This window comes from Octopus sinensis, linkage group LG15, assembly GCF_006345805.1.
Source record: "Octopus sinensis linkage group LG15, ASM634580v1, whole genome shotgun sequence".
Lineage (NCBI taxonomy): Eukaryota > Metazoa > Mollusca > Cephalopoda > Octopoda > Octopodidae > Octopus > Octopus sinensis.
Genome location: NC_043011.1, coordinates 52212168 through 52227167, shown reverse-complemented (window position 1 = coordinate 52227167; position 15000 = coordinate 52212168). Strand labels below are relative to the sequence as shown.

Here is a 15000-nt window from a genome sequence, read left to right as displayed (position 1 = left end):
ACATATTATTCTTTTATTCTCTTACTTGTTTCATTCATAGACTGTGGCCATCCTGGGGTACTGCCCTGAAGAATTTTTTTTAGTTGAATGGATCCCAGTACTTATTTTTTTTTCTTTTTTAAGCTTGGCATTAAATTCTATCAGTTCTTTTGCAAAACTGCTAAGTTATGGGGAATCTGTGGAAGCAGTCCGTCGGTTATGATGATGAGGGTTCCGGTTGATCCGAATCAACGGAACAGCCTGCTCGTGAAATTAACATGTAAGTGGCTGAGCACTCCACAGACACGTGCACCCTTAACGTAGTTCTCGGGGATATTCAGCGTGACACAGAGAGTGACAAGGCTGGCCCCTTGAAATACGGGTACAACAGAAACAGGAAGTAAGAGTGAGAGAAAGTTGTGGTGAAAGAGTACAGCAGGGATCACCACCATCCCTGCCAAAGCCTCGTGGAGCTTTAGGTGTTTTCGCTCAATAAACACTCACAACGCCCGGTCTGGGAATCGAAACCGCGATCCTATGACCGCGAGTCTGCTGCCCTAACCACTGGGCCATTGTGCCTCCACTATGGGGAATCTAAACACACCAACACCAATTGTCAAGCAGCGATGGGGAACAGACATGAACATACACTTACACAAACAGACATACACACGGTGGGCTTCTCAGTATCCATCTACCAAATCTGCTCACAAAGTTTTGGTTGGCTTGAGGCTATAGTGGAAGACACTTGACCAAGATGTTACACAGTGGGACTGAACCTGGAACTATGTGGTTGAGAAGCAAGCTTCTTACCACACATGCCATATTATTCTTTTATTTGTGTCAGTCATTTGGCTGCGGCCATGCTGGAGCACCACCTTTAGTCAGGCAAATCGACCCCAGGACTTATTCTTTGTAAGCCTAGTACTTATTCTATTGGTCTTTCTTGCCGAACCACTAAGTTATGGGGATGTAAACACACCAGCATCGGTTGTCAAGCGATGGTGGGGACAAACACAGACACATAAACATACACATATATATAAATATATACGACAGGCTTCTTTCAGTTTCCGTCTACCAAATCCACTCACAAGGCTTTTGTTGGCCTGAGGCTATAGTAGAAGACACTTGCCCAAGGTGCCATGCTGTGGGACTGAACCCAGAACCATTTGGTAGGGAAGCAAGCTTCTTACCACACAAGAATCACAACAAATATTTATTTATCTTTATTTGCTATCAGTTCATTGAAATATTTTCTATTTCGATTTAATTTTCTTTTCTCCAGAAAATTTCAAAATAGGCCTTAAGAATGAGACAAAGCTTCACTGGAGCTTCTAGCAAACTCAAATTGGATGGTTTATTTTTTTGGATTATGAGGGTGTATGTGTGTGTGTGTGTGCGTATATTGATATTTTGAAATAAAATTCTTTTTCCACATGTTGATCGTTTGGAAATGGCAACACCTTGAAATTTTTGCAACTTTCCTTTTCATTCCAGATTGATAAATAATCAGGCACAACAGAGGAATTTTTATCAAATCTAAACAACAACCAAATTAGAATGACTGGAATGTGGTGGCATTCATGTTTTGTAAACTTGCCTGACTGAGGTTTTAAAAAACAAGCTCCTTCACTATCTCTCTGTCTAATACCAGACAGTAACATTTTTAAACACCCATGTATATAATATATATATATATATATATTATATATATATATATATATATATATATATACATAGAGAGAGAGAGAGGAAGGCGGCGAGCTGGCAGAAACATTAGCGCGCCGGGTGAAATGCTTAGCGATATTTCCTCTGTCGCTATGTTCTGAGTTCAAATTCCACCAAGGTCGACTTTGCCTTTCATCCTTTCAGGGTCAATTAAATAAGTACCAGTTACATACTGGGGTCGATATAATCGACTTAATGCCTTTGTCTGTCCGTGTTTGTCCCTTCTGTGTTTAGCTCCTTTGTGGGTAGTAAAGAAATACGTATTTCGTCTGTTGTTACATTCTGAGTTCAAATTCCACCAAGGTCGACTTTGCTTTTCATCCTTTCTGGATCGATAAATAAAGTACCAGTTTCGCACTGGGGTCGATGTAATCGACTTAATGTCCTTGTTTGTCCCCTCTATGTTTAACCCCTTGTGGGCAGTAAAGAAATATATATAGATATATATATGGGTGTGTGTGATTGTGTATAGAAGAATATATTAATAAAAGGAATTCCAACCTTGTCTGATTTTCACGTTTTATAATGATATATTATAAGGTAATATAATATAATAGAAAATAAAATAGTAGAATGTTAAATGTTCATTCTGATTGAACTAGTACTTTCATGCATTAAATTCTGCAATCTTCAGGTTCATGTAGTAGTGGTGACAGTCATGCTTCACAATTTTTGACTGTAGCGAGATGATTGAATTTGTGCCTTAAATACAACTGGGTAGGCTCCAGATTGCTAGGTTTTCCAAACTGTATTCTGACCAATCAGTGTGTAGTATCACACAATTACTTAAGCTGATTGGTTGGTTGAGCTGATTGGTTTAGGCGTCACGCTTTGTTGAACATGTCAAGAGTCCTGTATCTTAACCCTAGGCGAGAGAGAGAGAGAGAGAGGGAGGAGGAAGGAAGGAGGGAGGGACATGCAGGTAGATGCATAGAGATAGATGGATACAGACACAGACAGATAGATAAACAAATGGGGAAACAGACAAATAGGTAGACAAACAGACATGTTTGTCTGTCTGTCTGTCAGAGTAGGACTTCTACAGATAGAAAGATAGACAGACAGATATATACACAGACAGAAAGATAGATATGCAGACAGGCAGATAGATAACTAGACACTATGATCTGTGATTACTACAAATGAATGATAAAGAATACTCACGTTAACATTGTGTGCATCTGAGAATTGTAAACCAAAATATTCTTTTTCAATCAAATCCAGGAAGTAAAATACTTGCTCAATAAGGTCTTCACCAGTTGACTTTTTCTGGAAAAAAAAAAATAAAATCAAAATAAAAAATATTTCAATGAAATGATAGCAAATAATTAAAGATTAATAAGTATTTTTTATAATTCCTGTATGGTAAGAAGCTTGCTTCCCCACCAAATGGTTTTTGGGTTCAGTCTCACAGCATGGCACCTTGGGCAAGTGTTTTTTACTATAGCCTCAGCCCAACCAAAACCTTGCAGATGGATTTGGTAGACGGAAACTGAAAGAAGCCCATCGTGTGTGTGTGTGTGTGTATGTATGTATATATATATATGTTTAAGTGTGTGTCTTTCTGTCTGAGTTTGTCTCCCTATCACCACTTGGCAACTGGTGTTGGTGTTTGTTTGTTTGTTTGTTTGTTTGTTGAGCGAAGCGGTCTTCGTCCCAGAGTGGGAGAAGTCCAAAACGTGGTCGTAAGACCCGCAGAAGAGAAAGCAGGTCAAACCCCGACACCGAGAGCATAGACGAATGGATGAATAAGCATCCAGGCCCAGCGGTTGTGTAGGAAGTCGGGGATAAAAAACAGGAAGAAAGAGTGAGAGAAAGTTGGAGCGAAAGAGTACAACAGGGGTCGCCACCAACCCCTGCCGGAGCCTTATGGAGCTTTAGGTGTTTTCACTCAATAAACACACACAACGTCCGGTCTGGGAATCGAAACCGCGATCCTCCGACTGCGAGTCCACTGCCCTAACCACTGAGCCAGTGCGCCTCCACTTGGTGTTGGTGTTGAAACCAAGCCAAATCAAATGAGAAACTGGTGCAGCTCTCCTGCTTGCTCTGGTCAAACCATCCAACCCATGCCAGCATCGAAAATGGATGTTAAATGATGATGATGATGAAATAATGTGCTTCAAGATCACTATGCCAAAAAAGAATTATTTTGCATCCTCTCAAAAGTTTATAAATTCTTATGATGTTAATTATTCTTAGTCATTATTTTTTCATCTTTAGCATTTTCATATGATTCTCAGTCATTAAAATATTCTATTTAATTAAATTAAGGATTTTGGATTTGGAAACAATTAGGCCTTCTGGAGCTTGCAGGAACACATTTTAATATTTTAATGAGAGTCAAATGGAAAATGTGCTTTGATTAATGAGTTTCAATTTATGAGTGGTTTTTCAGGAATGGAAATTGCTCATTAAAATGGAGAATAGGTGTGTATGTGGTGGCATTATACACATGTGTGTTTGTGTGTGTATGTATGCATGTGCATATGAGCAAGATATACATATGTATGTAGGTGTGTGTGTATATAGTATTCTTATACAAGAATGTCGTTAAGGTGGTGAGCTGGCAGAATCGTTAGCACACCGGGCGAAATGCTAAGCAGTATTTTGTCGGCGCTACGTTCTGAGTTCAAATTTCGCCGAGGTCAACTTAGCCTTTCATCCTTTCAGGTTCGATTAAATAAGTACCTGTTACGAACTGGGGTCGATGTAATCAACCTAATCCCTTTGTCTGTCCTTGTTTGTCCCCTCTATGTTTAGCCCCTTGTGGGCAGTAAAGAAATAAGAATGTTGTTGACAGTAACTTCAAAGTTACACCCAGCTAAACCATTGTCGGACAATGGCTCAGCTGGCCGAAACTTTGACGTCACTATCAGCAATATTTTTGTAAAAGAATAATTTGTACTCTACAAAAACATAGGGTAACACATCAGATTAATGTAGAATTGTTTTTATTGTAATTGACCATAAAAACAAACATTAACACACACACACACACGTGGGAATCTAGTGGAAAGAGTCTTTGATAGTACAGTAAACTATCTCAAGAGAGAGAGAGCTGCTGCCATAATTTCTTTTGTTTTTGTTCATTGTTGATGTTTAAAAAATAATTTTAAAAAAACCCTCCCAGTTGTCTGTAATTGAGCAAACTGAAGTGTGAGAAAATATTTTATTGTTGATGAAGCCATACAATAAAAGAAACAAAATGAGTTGTGTGTGGGATAGCAAAACATTCATTTACCAACGTATTTTTAATCACTGTCCAATAAGGAAGCGTCTATGCGGTTATTCAATATGCTACCTAGAAATAGTAGCTAAATTCTATTCAAACAACAACCTTACTCATCATCATTTAGCGTCTGCCTTCCATGCTAGCATGGGTTGGACGGTTCAAGTGGGGACTGTGAAGCCGGAAGGCTGCATCAGGCCCAGTCTGATCTGGCAGTGTTTCTACGGCTGGATGCTCTTCCTAACGCCAACCACTCCGTGAGTGTAGTGGGTGCTTTTTACGTGCCACCCGCACAGGTGCCAGACGGAGCTGGCAAATGGCCACGAACGGATGGTGCTTTTACGTGCCACCAGCACGGGGGCCAGGCGAGGCTGGCAACGGACTATCTTTAAAAAATAGAAGGGAACAGTAGATAATGTAGTACTGGAAACATTTGTTTGAAAATTAAATGGTGTACTCAAAGCAAGAACAGTTTTTTAAGCATAGTGCTACTTGATCAGTCGTGACCTGAAACTAAGGCATAACAAGGAGCCGTGATCACTCTGTTGACCTGCATGCCTCCTCTCAACAAAACCTCTTCAGACACCCACATCTTATTCACTAGTGAAACCTATTGTCTAACAAGACAGCCTCTAAGCAGTCACTTGAAATGCCTGCTAGAATTAGTAACAAAATCTCCCTCAGATCACACGCCATGAAAGTAATAATATTTTAATTTTTCAAAAATGTGAAACATACAAACCAAAACTGAATACTTCGTTTGATAAATAGCAACCAAAAGTACTTAGAAAAGTACTTTCTATAAGTTGAAATTATTCTTAGGCGTAAGAGTGGCTGTGTGGTAAGTAGCTTGGGCAAGTGTCTTCTACTATAGCCTTGGGCCGACCAAAGCCTTGTCAGTGGATTTGGTAGACGGAAACTGAAAGAAGCCCGTCGTGTGTGTGTGTGTGTGTGAGTGTGTGTGTGTGTGTATGTTTGTGTCTCTGTGTTTGTCCCCCCAACATCGCTTGACAACCGATGCTGGTGTGTTTACGTTCTCATAACTTAGTGGTTCAGCAAAAAGAGACCGATAGAATAAGTACTAGGCTTATAAAGAATAAGTCCTGGGATCGATTTGCTCAACTAAAGGTAGTGCTCCAGCATGGCCACAGTCAAATGACTGAAACAAGTAAAAGAGTATATGTTAAAATATATACCCATTTTTAAGTAATATATTTCAAAGCTTTTTGCTTTAAGGTAGAGGTCCTCAACTGGGGTCCATATGGCCCTTAGGGTCCATCTAAGATTTTGTTGTTAAAATTTATGAGCAGTAAATTGGTTATACCTCTGCAATACACAAAATATTTTAACTTTTTTTATATAATTCCTAATCATATTTAATTATGTAAATATAATGGTATTTTTTTAAAGCATCAAATGGTGCAGAGGATCCACCCAAGTAAAATAGGAATCAAAGGGTCCAGACAAAAAATGGTTGAGAAACACAGCTTTAGAGTATTCCAAATAGTTTTATTTATCCTAAAATACATTGAAATTAATGAAATAGTTAGGAAATCTCTACTTGACATTATGGGTTCAAATCATGCCAGTGTCAGCTTTGCCTATCAGTAGAGTGGACTGGGGAAATTTTCCCCACAGCCACCACCACCACCAGAGGAAACAGATTTAATAAAATAAGTATGTTTGTTAAGTAGGTACTGAAGTCAATTTCATAAACTGTATATTCTCATCCCAACATTAAAATGTGTGACCTTCTACTTATCTTAGACACTATCAACATCTTCAAGTAGCACTTGAGGGAAGAAGATGATAGCAAAAAGCTAGATACTGTCGTCAAGGAAATTTGCTGGAAGGTGAGATTGGTGGGTATGTATGAACTGATTACATGCGTCTATCTTGAACATGTGGTCATAGGCTACAGGAGACAACAGGTGGGAAAAGATACTTGTCTTTAGTAGTCATGGTAATTTGAGACATGTGGGTGGTACTTCATGATTATTGTTCAGTGACTGACTTCCTGTTGGAACCATTTCACAGTACATTCTATTTTTCCATTCCTATCATCTATATAAATGCATGACCAATTTATACTTTACCCTCTTAAAACACCCTATCCTTTAACCTTGTGGCAAGAAAAGAAAGCATTATTATAATTTTGTCAGACACTTGTTTTAACATGTGAGGCAGATCTAGTTACTAGCTGAGTTCAACATGAAGATTATCCTGCTACCTTCCTTTAGTTGGGAAAGGCAGAAAGTTTTCCTCTGTTCGGTAGCTAAAATGAAAGACATTGTGTGGTAGACGAAAAGAATGAAGATTGAAACACTCTTCTTTGGTTAAGACTTCATTGATATTTCGAAGTCCCACTGAGAGAAAGGTGTTGCCCTTCATCCAATTAATTTGTTGAAAGGTGAATGAGAGTAGCAAACAAGGTTTGAGTGAATGGAATTAGTTTTAGGATGTGCTTGCAGACTGATGAATGACTGTTGGAAGAGAACTTTTTACCTACTGATTGCAAAGTAATCCTATGGCAGTGAGCTGGAAGAATTGCTAGCATGCCAAGCAAAATGGTTTTTCGTATGACTTATGTACTGAGTTCAGATTCTGCTGAGGTCAAATTTGCCTTTCACCCTTTGTGGGGAGGGGGGTCAACAAAATAAGCACCAGTTGAACACTGGGGTTGATGTAATCAATTTACACCCCTGCCCCTAAAATTGCTGGCCATGTGCCAAAATTTAAAACCAATATGCAAAATAATCCTAGATGTGATGGTTCCTTGATAGCCCCACTTATAACCTCCAAGACAACAGTCTTCCTCTTGGGATATTACTATATTTTGTACAGCATAATGTGCAAACAAACCATCACTTTGCATTTCATTTGATTTTATTTTTGCAACCTTGCCCCTACAAGACAACCAATTTGCTGAGTCAGTCTTTAGAATGATGGACAGATTGCTTTGTGGTAATCATTCAGGCTCTCTGCACTCTGAGTTCAAATCCTGCTGGGGTCAATTATATTTCTCATCCTTTCAGGAGTCAATTAAATAAGTACCAATCAAGGACGGTGGATTAGAGGAACTGTAAAAATATTAACTATTTAACATTCATATTGCTTTGAATTAATCTTGCATTATCTCACAGCTTCCAGACTTCAATGATGTGAGTGTTTATTTTTAGAATGACATTGTTGGATAGGTGTGAGAGGCAAGATCCGACCTGTTTGAACATAAAACAGGTATTTGGGATGGATATGGCTGGTTTAAATGCTAAAGGGTTAAAACAGATTCTTTGCAGTATTTTCTTTGCCTCTTTGTATTTTGAGTTCATATTCATCCATGACCTACTTGAAAAGATAGACTTAATCTGACACCTTGGATATCTTTAGTCAACCCCACTCTATCGCAAGAATATGAGCCAGATCACTAGTTTGATGATAACATCTTCCCTGCCTCCTTCCCACCATTTTCAGAAATCTGTAAGAAGTCGCAGGCACTGTCTTCCCTCCAGACTAAAAGATTTTACAAAACAAACAAAAAGAACATCTATTATACATCATTCGTTTATTTATTTGTTTATTTTTCCCACATTAACAGTGTCATATTCCATGTCACACCCACCTGTTTTTGTAATTTGTCCTTGTAAAAGCACCAAGCCTCTGCCTGTCATCTTTCAGCTTATGGTAATAAAACAAATCATTTATAAAATAAAAAAAAATCTTTACTTTTATCCTTATTATTATGATTATTATTATCACCATTTATTAATGTATTTATTGTTTTCCTCATCTCTCCTTTTTACTTGATGTAAATCCCCCTTTTTTTTTTTTTTTTGTTATTCTATGTATAATATTTCGCCTTTGGAGTGTCCCTAACATTTCCAGGGCCCTGTAGCCAATGAAAAATCATTATCCTCCTCCTCATCATCATCATCGTTATTATTATTTCCCCCCAAAATGCTTGCCTATCTCTGTCTAATAGCTTAATGGTGTAGCAATTATAGCAACAAGATCTCTAGGTCAAGATATCTTGACCTACTTCAGGATTTAAAGAGAGATTTAAAGAGAGAGAAAGAGACAGAGAGACAAACAGCCAGATAATGGGACAATACAACCAATATTAATATATATTACACAATAACAGAATCAGAAATAATATCAGCAGCAGCAGCCAGGGTGTAAGAAAGCCTCTGTGTATGTATGTGTGCATGTGTGTGTATAAATAGATGCATATATAGTGGGTTTGAGTGCATATGTATTTGCATGTATGAATGTGTGTGTATGTATGTATGTGCGTGTATAGGATTACATACACATGCATACATAGATGTGTGAATATGTATACAAACACACCAATTCATGCACTCATACACACACACACACACACACACACAAACAGACATATAAATGTAAACAACTTGGGAGGGTGGGATAAACTTTATAAGCTAGATAGAATATTTGTGTGTGTGTGTCTCTTTGTGTCTGTTTGTCCCCCACCACTGCTTGACAACTGGTGTTGGTGTGTTTATGTTCCTGTGACTTAGCAGCTTGGCAAAAGAGACCAATAGAATAAGTAACAGCCTTAAAAGAAAAAAAGCACTGGGGTACATATATATATATATAGAAGAAGAAGAAAGAGGGGTTATTAATAAATAATAATTTATCATTTACCTCTCTATTTTCTTATCTTATTATAATAAATAAATATATATAAACCACGGTTTATATAGTTACCTTGGGGCTGAGTATTAATCTGTAATGTTCAACATTCTTTGTATAGGTCACTAACCAGTACTTTCATAGGATTTTGCTATCCCTGAATAAGGGTTGTAACCTTTATATATATATATATTTCTTTACTACCCACAAGGGGCTAAACATAGAGGGGACAAACAAGGACAGACAAAGGGATTAAGTCGATTACATCGACCCCAGTGCGAAACTGGTACTTTATTTATCGACCCGAAAGGATGAAAGGCAAAGTCGACCTCGGCGGAATTTGAACTCAGAAAGTAATGACAGACGAAATACCGCTAAGCATTTCACCCAGCGCACTAACGTTTCTGCCAGCTCGCCGCCTTTTTATATATATATATATATATGTGTGTGTGTGTGTGTGTGTGTATTGATAAAAATGGTAAGACAAAAGAATGAAAGAGACCTCGATATTATGTAAACAGAGGAATTTATCTGTAAATGTAATATGTGACAATTATTTGGTCTGTATATATATAATAGACAGACAGATAGATGTCCTTATCTTTTACATGTTTCAGTCATTAGACAGCAGCTATTGAAGTACCACCTTGGAGAATTTTTAACCAAATGAACTGACCCCAGTACTTATTTTCACAGAGGCAATGACAAGCAACTGAGACCTTTAAAGATATGCTGTGCTTGAGAAGACTCGGCAAGCCAAGTGAGATCGTAGCCATGGCTGAAGCCAGTGTCACTTAACCGGCCTGTTTAAAAGTACCCTTCAGTCATTGGGCAATATGCTGTGCTACAAAAGACCTGTTGAGTCAAGTGAAATCGTAGTTGTGGCTGATGCCAGTGCCACCTGACTGGCACCCCTGCCGGTGGGACATGAAATGCACCAGTCGAGCGTGCTTAGTGCCACCTAACTGGCTCCTGTGCTGGTGGCACATAAAAATTTCCATTTGAGCGTGGTCAACGCCAGTGCCACCTGACTGGCCCCTGTGCTGGTGGCATGTAAAAAGCACCCACTACATTCTCGAATGTTTGGCATTAGAAAGGGAATCCAGCTGTAGAAACATTGCCAGTAGAGCCTGGTAGAGCTAGTCCTCAGTCAAACCGTCCAACCCATGCCAGCGTGGAAAGTGAATGTTAAATGATGATGATGATGATATATATATATATATATATTTTACTATGTGATTATAAAGTCTGCTTCCCAAACACATGGTTTCATGTTCAATCCTACATTGTGGCACCCTGGGCAATTGTATTCTACTATGTTAAACCAACAAAAGCATTGTGAGTGTATTTGGTAGACAGAAACTGAAAAGAATCCCATTAAGTGTACATACGTACGTGTGTATGTGTGTGTGCATATTGTAGATAAGTGAGTGAATGTGTCCCTGTTGTTGACATGATATGCTAATTGTAAACAAACGCTCATCATCATGCTGGCTCTGTACCCTTTAAGACTTGTGAAATAAGAGATTCATTACTTGAGAAATAGGTAAGGATTAGCAACAGGAAGGGCATCCAGCTGAAAAATTATACCTCAATAACATATTTGTATATACCATGCTAGCATGGGAAAAAATGAAAAAAAATGATAGAATAGTGTGTGTGTGTGTGTGTGTGTGTGTGCATGCACCTTGTATTGGTTTTAATCATTAGCCTATGACCATGCTGGAGCACTACCTTCAGGGTTTAGCTGATCACGTTATACCCAATGCTGATTTCAGTTTGATACTTATATTATTGATCTCCATCGAACCAATAGTCCACACACACACACACGCACACACACACGCACACACACACACACACACACACACGCGCACACACACAGAGCTCTCCTGCTTGCTCTGATCCAACCATATCATCAAGAGTCAGGCTAGAGGTATATAAAAAAAAAGGCGTATATATGTTATAGAGAGAAACTAACAAGGATGGTGGGTAGCAATATACATAGACACTCTCTTCCTCTAACACCATATTTTACCTCCTCCACCCCCTCCTCCTACTCACAACCACTACCATCACCAATGCATCTCTTTCCCTCCCTCTTACCTTCTCTCTGTTTCGACTTTGATATAAACAATAAAGGAATCTTATTTGCAAACAAACAATAGGCCTGTGTAACCATACTAATCCTACCACTCCCACTGACTCAACACCAGCATCACTCACCACCACCATACCATGATGACAACAACATTAACAACAACAATGATGACGACAACCACCATCACCACCACCACCATTATCAAACACCATGAAAACATTTTTTCTCTGACAAGATTTGAAACAAATACTTTCAACACTCCACCACACACACACAAACACATATATATATACATATATACACAATCATGTATATTCACACACACACACACACACACACACACACACACACACACACACGTTCTGCTCTCTGGCTGCCACTCACCCACCAATTGTTACATCTGCCCCGTGTCTCCTCTCCACCATTACAACTCCCTCTGAACGCATCAGAACTCCTTACAACTGAACTAGATTTTGGAACAATTTTAACCTAAATTAACCTACACCTTCACACTTACACCACAACAATGCTATATCAGTTTATCACAGACACACTATCACTACGACAGTGAAATTCTGTACCACTATACTATACTATACTACAACCACATTACAGCCATAACTGCAGTATACTATGACCATACTACATCACATCTTCCCTACACCACCAAAAGCACAATGCCACATTGCAAAACTACCATTCTATTCTACACCACAGCACTAAAACTACACCACATTCAAGTCAATGAAAGTGTGGTGGGGTTCTGTGGAATCATTCATCCAATTAGAAACAAAAGCCAAATCTCCCTCAAATCACAGCCTACAGTTTAACCTTTAGCATTTAATCCAGCCATATCCGGTTCAAATATTCTACCTGTATTATGTTCTAACTGACCAGATCCAATCTCTCACATCTACCCTATACAAAGTTATGAGATAATGTACAATTTGTTGAAAATAGTGTAAATAAATTAGCATAATAGTGTCTGTGTGGTAAGTAGCTTGCTTACGAACCACATGGTTCAGGGTTCAGTCCCACTGCATGGCACCTTGGGCAAGTGCCTACTAAAGCCTCGGGCCAACCAAAGCCTTGTGAGTGGATTTGCTAGACGGAAACTGAAAGAAGCCCATTGTATATATGTATATATATATATATATGTTTGCGTGCCCAACATTGCTTGACAACCGATGCTGGTGTGTTTATGTCCCTGTAACTTAGCGGTTTGGCAAAAGAGACCGATAGAATAAGTACTAGGCTTACAAAGAATAAGTCCTGGGGTCGAGTTGCTCGACTAAAGCTGGTGCTTCAGCATGGCCACAGTCAAATGACTGAAACAAGTAAAAGAGTCATATTTGACAAAAAAATCCGAATGCCAAAGGGTTAAAACAGTAAATAGAGGACACACTAGATAATATAGCTGTAGATAAAAAAAAAATTTGCTGGAAAAGCCTGCGAATATGGGTTTCTGAAGGATCAGGGCTGATATGGGATAAGCAACAACAGACAAAAGACCACTACATAGATACATACACACAAAAATATGCACATGCAGACATACTGTATAAAGGACTGCTACAAACACACACATATACACTTATAAATACATATATGTATACACAAGCACACGTCAAGGTCACCAGCCCCCTTCCACATACACATGCATGCACACCTTCGTTTTGGGATCACCATTACTTTATTATCTCCCCTTCTTCCTAGCTCTCCTGTGTGACCCCTCTGTCCGGTATTTGCCATGATAGATCACTAGTCACTAAATCTTTTTCTATTTTCTCTCCCTGTTTATTTCTGTGTTCCCTTCTGTTGAAGAGCATAGGCTCGAAACATAAAAGACTTTCTCACTTCCCGAGCATTAAACTAATACATCTGTTTGTTGTTTACACACCTGTGTTTGTCTTGTTATTTTGTAAATTCTCACTACATATATATATATATATATCAAATTTGATTCCTGATAAACTCTTGTTATCTTTGTTATTGCCTGTATCCTATGAGCATAATATGCTTACATATGTATGCCCAGGGTTAACATAGATAATTTATACTGGTAGTATAACAGATATTAGACGGTTATTCCAACCACTAACTCTACTAATATATATATATAGGTTAGTAGAGCTAGTGGTTGGAATAACTGTCAAAAGGATAATAATATCCATTTTACAACCGGTATCAATTATCTATGTATATCTGGGCATATATATGTAAGCATATTATGCATACATGCATGCATGCATCCATCCATCCATCCATACATGGTAAAGGTGAGTAAGTCAAACTTTGAAGTTACTGCTATTCTTTTCCTTGAAAAAAATCTAAGAAACATACTCGATTTAAATGTATTGAGTAATCCTTCAGTTTAATGGTAAACTCTTTGTGTCCATAAGATAACACATTGATATATATATATATATATATATATAGGTCCCGGGTTGAGTCGGGGTTAACCACAGTAAATAAGGTACTCAATACATAGCAGAGTAAATTAATTTATTTTATAGAAGGAGCTTCTACAGGACTAGAACTGTTTCATTCAAAAGCTTCCTGATGATTTCTTTGAATGAAACAGTTCTAGTCCTGTAGAAGCTCCTTCTATAAAATAAATATATATATATATATCAAAGAGAGGAGTGGAAAGAGAATAAGAAGCAATGAGGAGAGAGTGAAAGAGAAAGGTCAGTCAGCAGATGAGAGTGAATGAATACTTGTGGATAGGTGTGTATATGTGAGTGCATGAAAGAAAGAGATTTCAGGTGAAGGATAACAGAGAATGAAAGTTGAAAGAAATTTCCTTATAAAGAAAACAAAACCAAACAATAGGTCTGTCAGCCTGATGAACATAATTCTCCATTCTCCATTACTGGAGATGACTAAAATACAAGTTAATTAGATACAGCTGGTAATTAAGGAGGAAACAACACATCGCTTATTCTCTGAAGAATTGAAAAGAGATTCTAATTAACTGATTAAACAAGACCATCCTCACAACAATAATCTTGCAATGTACCTACGCCCCATGCTGTGCCAGCTGGAATGACTAAGCCTCAACGAACCAACACGGAAGTTTCTATGTGCTTGATCAATCCGCTAGAAATAGCAGTCCAGTCTTTCATATCCCACTGTAACTAGCATCTAGGAAAAAGGAAGGACATTGTGGGTGATGTATAAATACGTCTATTCAATGAAGAATTGATAATAATAATAAATGAGCCCTTTTAAAGCCTAGCCAGGCTCATGGGCCCGGTTTCCCGGTTTCAATGGCGCATGTGTTCCCCAGCTGGACGGG

General features: G+C 38.4%; 1 protein-coding gene across 4 annotated transcripts in view; it reads right to left on the bottom strand.

Moving 5' to 3' along the window:
- The window catches only part of LOC115219640 (band 4.1-like protein 5), a 263963-nt gene that overhangs the window by 146156 nt on the left and 102807 nt on the right, over positions 1 to 15000 (bottom strand). For all 4 annotated transcript variants that reach the window (XM_029789800.2, XM_029789798.2, XM_029789799.2 and 1 more), the window contains exon 2: positions 2875 to 2979. In XM_029789800.2, coding sequence (XP_029645660.1) covers positions 2875 to 2979 — 105 coding nt within the window. The remainder of the gene's footprint in view (positions 1 to 2874; positions 2980 to 15000) is intronic.